The sequence below is a fragment of the Eurypyga helias genome, unplaced genomic scaffold, assembly GCF_000690775.1.
Source record: "Eurypyga helias isolate BGI_N326 unplaced genomic scaffold, ASM69077v1 scaffold109, whole genome shotgun sequence".
In the NCBI taxonomy this organism is placed as follows: domain Eukaryota; kingdom Metazoa; phylum Chordata; class Aves; order Eurypygiformes; family Eurypygidae; genus Eurypyga; species Eurypyga helias.
The window spans coordinates 46,916-56,839 of NW_010271121.1; the positions used below are offsets into that span (position 1 = coordinate 46,916).

Consider the following 9,924-nt stretch of genomic DNA (forward strand, 5'->3'; position numbering starts at 1 on the left):
TGGTATATGGCTATGCTTTGGATTTAGGATGAAAACAGTGTTGATAACACACTGATGTTTTAGTTGTTGCACTAAGCCAAAGACTTCTCAGATTCTCTCGCTGCCTTATCAGTGTGGAGGCTGGGGGGGGCACAAGAGGCTGGGAGGGGACACAACCAGGAGAGCTGACCCCAGCTGGCCAAGGGGATATTCCATACGGTACGATGTCATGCACACTACATAAACTAGGGGGAAAGCTGGCTGGGGGTTGCTGCTTGGAAACTGGCTGGGCACCAGTTGGCAGGTGGTGAGCAATTGCATTGTGCATCACTTGCTTTATATATTCTTTTATCATCATCATAATTATTATTCACTCATTTTCTGTCCTATTAAACTGTCTTTATCTCAAGCTAAAAATTTCACTCTTCCCCCCCTGATTCTCTCCCCCAACCCACTGGGGTGAGGGAGTGAGTGAACGGCTGTGTGGTGTTTAGCTGCCTGCTGTGTTAAACCACAACAGCGTCTTTGCTACAGGAACTAAGGATGCTTTTAAATATGGATTCCTTAAAACTAGGCTTATTTTATTTACACTATTCAAAGTTTACTTTTCCTTCCAACAACAAAATGTGCAGGAGGATTTACTACATGCTATACAATGTAAAAATAGACTTTAAAAAGCCAGAACAATGTGAGTAAAACTGTACAATGTTTGTTCCCTGCTCCAGTTCATTGCACTGTTAAGTTGAAATGGATGAGTTGTCATGCCCAGAAGACTTACTGTAGGATCAGAAAATCCACGCACACACAGAGGAGGTAAATGCATACTGGTTTAGATATAGTGCCAAATGAAAAAAACACTATGAGTTATATCCACGGAAAGCTTCTCATCAGATGAAGGAGCGTGGCTTACTCTGAAAAGCAGCCCTCTTCATGTAGGACACAGAACTGCAAAAGAACCACAAATATGTCTTGATAAACATCAGTGAAGTTAGTCTCTATAAAAATGCATTGTATACACTAAAATACTTAAATGTTGAATTCTACCCTATTAGTAACAGAGTAAAATCTAGAAATCAATTTGAACTGGCACTTAAGATATCATCCTCTTCTCAAAAGATAATTAAGTGACACAACCCACTATATTTAACTAGTATATGCAGAAATGAGTTAACTAAAGGTCATGTCTTAAACAGTGCTTTTTAAGGTGGTGTATTAGAAAACAGAACATTAAATAAAAGGTGACACATGCAGTTATATTTTAGAAATACGGACTGACGATTTGAGATTCTAACTCTACTTTTTAATTCTGGTGCATGTACGTGAATCACACAGTGGGAAGATAAGACATGTCCTTCACGTGTTCCTCATTCCTGTTTCACATGTAAGACACAAACCTTAGAGCAATCCAGCTTTCAAACCAATGCTAGCACAATACAAAAGCAAATAAAGAAGTCAGGTGTAACAATTAAACAAAAATTTCAGAGGCAAGAAAATAAGTGTTCTTGTTACTTGAAATACTTGCATAGTTTTAAAATAGAACACAGCGTAAATTCATGCTTTATTAAAACAAGAAACTGTGGGGTTTTTTTGCCCTGTACTAGAAGCTTGAAAGATCAGATATGAAATAGCAAAGCAAGCTGGAAGATGGAAAATTATTCTGCTTTCATGACATCTACATTCAGAAAAAAAGCCTAGAAGAAAATACTGCTAGACATATTTCATGCAATTTGCTCAATGGTAATGTATAGCGTATTATTTTTAGCAGTGCATTTTTATGTCAAAATTACTGTTTAAGGACAATTGGAAAAGAACACAAAGCTTAGCAATAAATACATCTTAGAACAGTTTACCATAATGACACATCTGATTTCAAAGGCATTTAATTCAGCTATAAATGCATACTTATATATTGTCATATATAATAGTTATGTTTTAAGAATGTCACAATTATTTACACTTACATGTGTTCTTGAATTAAAAAAAAAACCAAAAACCAAACAAACCTTGCAGCGGTACAGAGACAGATTTATTCACTTTGCGTATCATACTGGTAGGAAGTTGTAATCAAAAATTAACCCTGTACATGAAGTTAAATCTTAAGATTGTGTAAAAACTGGAAGTGAAAACTAAAAATCTTGTAATAATGTGTCTAGATGCCATGCAACCTACAGTCAACATCTTGATTCTGTGTCTATCTACAGACTAATATTTCATATGTATCATTGATTTGTCCCATAAGTAGCTAAATTAAGCAACCCTTGCTTCCAGCAGATCTCCTCAGATATTCCTCCTTACTCTCTTAACAATACAAAATGATGCAATTTCCCATGATGCCCTTCTCAGCTTTTGCTTTAAATTTGCGACGCACTCCATCCCTGCAGGTCCTCTCCATATCGTTCCTCTGTCCTCATGCCCCCAGACCGATAGGAGCTACTGTAAGTGCATTCACTGGCACGTGAACACGCGTAAAAGTTATCTGGCCAACTGAATGCTGGCTTTTCAAAGCCAATAGCCTTTAGCTCAATGGAAACAATGGATTCAGTCCTCCTCCTACATAGATGCAGTTCCCTACAGTATTTGTGGAACATGGTTATTCCTGCAACCCTTCTTCCTCTCTTGTGGGGTTGAAATTGGCAATTATTATTTGTGAGGCTGAAGAGAGACAACACAACTGCACAGAGGCAGAGAGCAACCTGAACTTGCATACTTCAAGGATTACTGACGTTACTATTTGCTACCTTATTGTACTTGAAAAATAAATCACAGTACAGAAAGTCATTACATTATACATGCAAGAAGAAAGACTGAAAGCTTCTGTAAAAAAAAAAAAAATTCAATTTGTCAATACAAACATGCTTTCATCTAAGGATATGGCACCTATTCTTGTTGCGACACCTAAACGCAATGCAACTACAAGCTATGACAAAACCACCTCCATCTGTGCTCCCTGCTCTACAGCTTAACTTGTGCACAAGAAACCTTGCGGCTTACTTGCTTGAGTAGGTCTTCAAATGGAAACAAACACAATGTTTTCAAAGCACCTTATATTTGTTAAACCATCAAAAAAGAGGAGTAGAAAGTTGAGCACAAACGGCATTTCAATGCTGTGAGCTTACTAAGCTGCCAGCTTCAGTCCGGAAGCGTGCTTGCTAAGATCAAGAACTTCACAGGGTTGGTTTGATATTTCTTTCCCTGTCAGCAACTGCATTCCCCCACCCTCTTCCAGATCTCAGTTTCTACTTCATGACCCTTGTGATAAAAGATAGTAACAATATTAATATCTTAAAAATACAGGAATTTAAGCACAACTGCAAATGCTTATCAATTTCACATTACCATCTATTATTCTAAATCTGTAAAATACAGCATGACTCATAGGCTGGTGGGAGAACTGTGATACACTGGCAAAGCAAATCACTAAGTCCCTTTTGTTAACTTCAGGATGGAAATGTTCACTGAAAAGTAAAGTAAAAAGACACAAAACCCCACCAAAGGAAGACAATTCCCTTGAAACTAATTTCAGCTGCAGTTTGTTCAGTAACACAAACAGAAGGTAAGTTACTGCACTGCACAAGCTTCTACACAGAGTATGTACACAGCCTGGCTTTGAGATACTTACTCTGAGGAGGTTCTCCCTATGGAGCAGATCCACGGGAGCGCTAACTGATCCCCGGAAAGAGGGACTTAAGCATGAGGACAAAATGATGGTATTTTTAACGTTTTGGGTGACACAAGGGGGCAGAAGAAATTGGGAAAAGAGGATTCTTTGAAAAAGCAAAGAATAACTTCAACACTACTAATCCTATTCAGCAATGCATATGGAGGTTGCATTGGCCTTTTTCACTTCTTTATTATATGGGATTTGCACATCCCATGTTCTGAGGACTGCAGCATTTCAGAAGCATTATCCAGTTAGGAAAAGTGCAAGAATGATCCACAGCTACATAAAGAACCAATAGCAGATCTGGCTGCAGAACTCTCCTTTAAGTTCCAGTCTTGTGCTCCAGCTCTTGCCCAAACTGCCTTGCCAAACAAGTTTACTCAGTCGTTAATAAGTGAAGACATCAAGTATTAGACAACACACACTGAAGGGTCTGTGTGTGCCTTCCTACGTGATCCAAATCTAGTCTTTCACAAATTTCAGAACTATGGCATTCAGTTCAAGATATTCAAGACAGTGATATTTCTACAAAACACTAGCAAATTCAGAGAAAATACACACTTGATCTTTCCAGTGAAGAGAGCAGACTCTTCAAAAAGTAGGTCACTCCTTTTATTCTGAAATTTAAGGAATAGGTTGGAATTTCAGGTACAAAGCTGAGCTGAAAGGTGAGCTTTAAGTGATAGCACAGAATCATCTCATCTCCCTTTAATGAGCTTTAAAAATAATTTCCAGACAACACACAGGTGGCTGAGAGTATTTTGTGCCACGTAGGAAGCCTCACCGAGGCTTCAGGCCAGAAGCTTCAGTGGCAGAAAGAGAAACAGAATGCAACAAAAACAATTGGAATGCTTCGCCTGTTTCACGGGATAAATCAACATTATAACGTAACGCTGTCAGCCAAGCTATAACTATTTAACGAAATCTAAACATAGCGAGCTTAAGCTTACCTAAGGCTAGACTGAAAGGAAGAGTAAAATCCTATCTTGTACAACTGCTTTTTGTGCAAACAGACCCACAGAAGATCAAGAACGGCTTAGTTCTGTTCAGTAGTGAAATTGTGGTAGCTGAGGGGAAATCATCTTTTCCTTTCAGCACGTGATGTGATTACTCTTCGTACTCCCACTGTTTTTTTTTTTACAAGTTAGAGACAACAGTGCTTGTACATAACGACCTGTTTGATCCAGCATATTTAATGCAAGTATGATGTTTTCCTAATGGCTGCATCTAGCGTATAGAACACCCCTGCTGAGTTTAGTCACGAGCATGCAGAGGCAGAGGTAGGAGGGAACCTCAGTACCAAGCTTCCTAGATCATCATCCTGTTGTACGTTCAGTAACCTACTTTTACAAGCCTTCTCTGCAGATGACTTCTGCATTTCCCAACACGGGCAGTTTCTTCTCCTTATCCGAGTCATCTGAAAGCTTTTCTGGATAGCTACATCAAAAAGTAAGAGCAGACACTGTACAGAGCACTCTTCATTCTAAGCAGTCCTACTGGATGTATTACGATGAAGAGCAAACAGTTTTAATTACTGACAGCAGTTCATCCTCTTGGGTCAAAGATTATGCCGTACAAAACTAAAGTTTAGTGCCATAACCATTAAAAAAACGTTGATCTTGAGCCTAAATGGCTCTCAGCTCATAAGCAAATGCATCTGTCTAATTTAAGAAGGATTGTCAGAAAGGGTAAGTAAACAACATAAAAATCAAGGAATCAGCTGCAATGATCTCTGCATTCTTACTGCATGTGGTAGTTTCGCAACCCTACACAAAACTTAAAAATGAGCCTCATTCAGCAAGCCTCTAGAATACTGCATGGCGCTCCCTTCAGATTTTCCGAAGCAACAGCACACTACATTTCATCCACAATTTCAACCTGAAAGTCCTTTCAAAACTCTGTAAGAGAGTGATTAGAAGTCTGCGTAAGAAATACAAAAAGCTTTAAACACCATATAGAAGAACTCAAGTCAAATTTACGAAAACAGTGAGACCTGGAAAGCATGATCCCAGAAGAACTTTGCAGCGTATGAACATAACATACATTTGGCTGGCAAATAAAAAGACAACCGTTATCCTTTTGTACACCCATTTGTTCAGATCTTGGGAATTTGATGCACATGCCAAAATTTAACACTAAAGAAGATAATTCTTGGCATATAAATGGTACTAAGTATGAGCATCAGTAAGATCTGGGCAAAAATGAAGACAGAAGAAAAACATTTTAAAGTAATTTAACAACTTGGAAACTACCTGGACCAACTCCTTAAAGCTAACGTAAATGGTGATTTTCAATGTCTGACATTCTATTAATATAATCAATGTGTAAGACTGGAAATTAAATGACTCTTACACAAACCATTTAAATAAAATGTGAAGAAGGTATAACATGTAAAATAGATCATTTTTACTATTGATCAAAAGGTAACACTTAAAATGAAGCTATAAGCACTTCAACTAGCAAATGCACTATTACCACGGGCAGTATGAATTCTGATTCTGAGAAACCTGTACAACACAAGTTTTCAATGATACCCATTTAACTCTGTATGCCAGACTGCTCTGCTCCTGCTCATGTCCTTCAGCTCTTTGAATACAGACCACAATACTTGGCATTATACTATCACAAACAAAATAATCACATTTTATTGCTGAACTATATGCTCAGAAACCTCAGACAAAATAGAATAGAAATGACAGCTGTGTTTGATAGAAACCAACATAACTCATGAATGCTGTAGGACTACTCTTTTCAAATACACATTGTACGTTCATTTAGTTAATTTAGAATAAAACAACCTCATCCCTGCTAAAAAAACCCATACTCACCCTTTAAAATATAGTCTGTTAACAAGCTTGGCACTTTCTCGCTATCCTCTTTCATGGCATGCAGGACTAAAATACAAACAAAAAATTTCAAATATTTAGTCATAAATTAAAGTCAACATTCTCAAAAGAAATACCACAGAGCTGTTTCAACTACTCATAGGGTTATTACTACCAGATTAGTAAGGAAACTCTTAACTGGAATACGAGAAGATGTAATGAGACATCGTATCTTCACCTTTCCCTTGTGTTCTCACTGAACTCCACAGCACATGGATGCAAGAGACCCATATTAGGCGGCTAATTATGTAATGTCATCAGTCATAACAACAAAAAAGCACCTCTTCCTTATAAGAAATACCTCAAAAAGTCACCACATCCAAAACTAAAATGTGCTAAAGAACTACTAAACGGTTGGAAATCTTAGGCAAAAAAGTATGCTCCATTACTTAATTTATTTCCTTGATCTTCATCTGAATCATGGAATGATGACATTTTTCTAGAGAAACACATCTGTGAGTGATCTGATGAAAACACTGGTAGCTTTTCCTCCCCTGAAATTGTGAACGCTAGCAGCTGTAGCTTAGAAAAATCTTAAATACATGACTGAACCTGGCATTAACTGAGAATGATGCCAAAATGCCACTTTTGTGATTTACAAGTCAGTTGTCCATCCTTGCGTATTGGTGAAGAAGAAAAAACATTTGGCCTAGCTGAACTTGACACGTGTAAGTCTGTCTGTTACTCCGTACACAAAACCAATGGCAATCCTTTACGAAGTGCTGAAAGAATCAAAGGTACAGAATGATACCAAATGGCGGTATTGAATTAACTCCTAGTCCCTCATAGGAGACTCTGAACTTGTAAGGTAACCAGCGTTTTACTTCAGTTTTTATGTTGAAGACATCAGTGTTCATAACCAGGCAGTAATGCACAGCTTTGAAAGAAAACAACCACCAACCAACCCCAAACACCTGCTTTACTGTCTGCCTGAGTAACAGCAGAGAGTGAGTCACAAATCTGCAACTGAGTCACAGGATCAAGTTCCAAGCAGCCCACAGCAGCGCATTTGTACAAGATATTTTGTTAATAAACCATCAAAACAGCACAAAACGTTTTCAGGAGGCTTTAACCTCCTCTCTGCTTAATATTGATTTTTTGAGAAGATTATCAAGTGAAATTTAAATACGGCAAGAGGATAAAATTTCTCATCAGGAGTAAATACAAAACGAAAAATCCATCTGTCACAGATTAGGTACGAATTACCAGCTAAGGGTGCCTACCGCTGAAAAATAAAGGGAATGTAATTCCTGCTTGAAACGTTTAATTTACTTCAGAATTTGCAAAATATTTATTTTCTCTTTCCAGGAAACAACCAACGAGCCTTTCGCCATCCCTCAGCCACCTGTGGCACCACAGACCTGTGCTGCTGGAAAGTGCCTTACATGTAGTTAGATCCAAAGCCCTGCACTGAGATCTGAGCGAATACACTGACGCAGTCTACCATCTCATTTTAAACTGTTCCTATAAACCTGAAATTAAGGAGATGCCATTAACTCCCATTGCTCTGCTGCACTTAAACACCTTAATAATTATTTTTTTAAAAATATCACCTTATTTTTCAAGCAAATTAGAATTAAAAAACCCACCAAAATAAAGCAGACTGAAGTTACAAATAATTTTGAGGCTCTGCCCTAAAAAGATGTGAAGAAGGGGAATTCAGCTGTTAGGTTTATATTCCCTAATTATTAAGTTTTATTAACAAAAAAGACCCAACCCAGAGAAAAGCAGGCTATTTTAATGGCAGTCAAGTGCAATCATTATACAACTACTCTTCAGTGTCCCAACATCCATTCCAACTTTTGAAAGTCATTACAATAACCTCAATAAAGCAGGGCAAGTTGAAGAAAACAGGGGTATCAGGGACTACAAGACAGGATTGCCAAATCCCGTGACATGCAGTATTTTTCATCAGGCCCACCTGCTGAAATAGTATCATAACATTTACTTTCCGATACACGCAAGTCTCTAGCCTTCAGGGTTTCAGAGAGCAGCTAGAAACCAAACATACTGTAAAGGCTCAGAAAACAAGCGAAAACTGGCCAAAAGGTTAAAAACCACACCACTTTACATACCTGCCACAGGGTAAAGGGGGAAGAGGTAACCTGATGATTCGTTGGTTTTGAGCAGCCACAGTTGGAGACACAAAGAGGAAAAGATCAGTGGGACAATTCATTACTCACTTTTGGTTAATGTTTGAAGATCCTCAACGGATGGAGGTCCATTTTTCTTCTCATAAGGAATGACAGTTGTTAAGTACTGTCAAATGAAAAACAGAGTTACTTGATAGTCCCTTCGTACAATTTATGGTGCTTGCATTTTGTTTTGCACAAGTTGTATCAACTGAAATTGCTAGCCACAAATAAAAGTTTTTCAAAAGGTCGTATTTCACAAGAGAGTAACATTTCACCTTTCCTAGCCTAAAGCTTCTACCACAGAGGCCAACATCTTTTTTTTTAATTATGCGACCACTTGAGAAGTCATGCAGCTAAACACTAAAAAAAAAAGTATGTAAAAAATTTGAGCTGCTTGCAGTAAAGAGTTCATCCATCAGGTTTCTTCCTCAGAGCCTGTGCATACCAACAGTAAAATCTTTCCTCTCCTCCCTCCAGAAGTCAACCAGAAGTCCTTCATGTATTTAAAAGTACTTCTAACAATCAAACAAAAGCTGGAAGAACAACCTTCTCACCACCTCCACTTGGAACACACTATAAATGCAGATGAAAAACATTCAAACTTGGTCTTAAAAAAAAGTAGTTCTTTCTTTCCGGGAAGCACATTAAGAAAATAAATCTTCCCATGTAAATATTGATGTTGCCTTCAGATAACTTGGGAAACTGGTAACAGTCAGCTTTTTAAAGGATTCCAGAGTACAAATGATCTAGCCTGTGGGGTACCTTAAGTAAGGTGTTCACATTGTAGAAGTGTGCTAACAAGTATGTGAAAAAATTGAAAGAAAAAAATCAAATCTTCCAACTCTGCATACGCTGTATTTGAACAACATCAACACAGCCGCAGGATTTTCGCAGTGACTGGTTAACTCTTACTAAGAACGTGAAACATTCCAAGGATTTTGACAGATCAAAGATCATTCCCAGTCCCAGCTCTGAAGGTGATCTACAGTCCTCCCTAAGAAGAAAACTAGGCTGCCCTACAGTTAGGTGAAAATGCCAACAACTTTTGCCTTCTGATGCTATATACTTCCAACCAAAAGGAACCAAGCAAGCCTAATTAAATGTAAGAGCCAGCATTTAGATTTTGACTTAAATTCTCAGTTTTAATAGCCAAGTGTGCTAACAGATTGTTTTAAACCAACCCTACTTTTGTTCTATTTACTCTTAACCGAAATCTTTCATTCTTCTCAGCTTTAGGGGGGGGGGGGGGGGGGGGGGGGGGGAC

At 38.1% G+C, this 9,924-nt stretch overlaps 1 protein-coding gene across 1 annotated transcript in view; it reads right to left on the reverse strand.

The window, feature by feature from the left end:
- Positions 1-536: 536 nt before the first annotated feature.
- The window catches only part of FEZ2 (fasciculation and elongation protein zeta 2 (zygin II)), a gene marked incomplete at its 5' end in the record, with an annotated part of 23,199 nt that continues 13,811 nt past the window's right edge, over positions 537-9,924 (reverse strand). The window contains 3 exons of the mRNA XM_010158679.1: positions 537-924; positions 6,469-6,534; positions 8,709-8,784. Of these exons, the coding sequence (XP_010156981.1) occupies positions 908-924; positions 6,469-6,534; positions 8,709-8,784 (159 nt within the window). The remainder of the gene's footprint in view (positions 925-6,468; positions 6,535-8,708; positions 8,785-9,924) is intronic.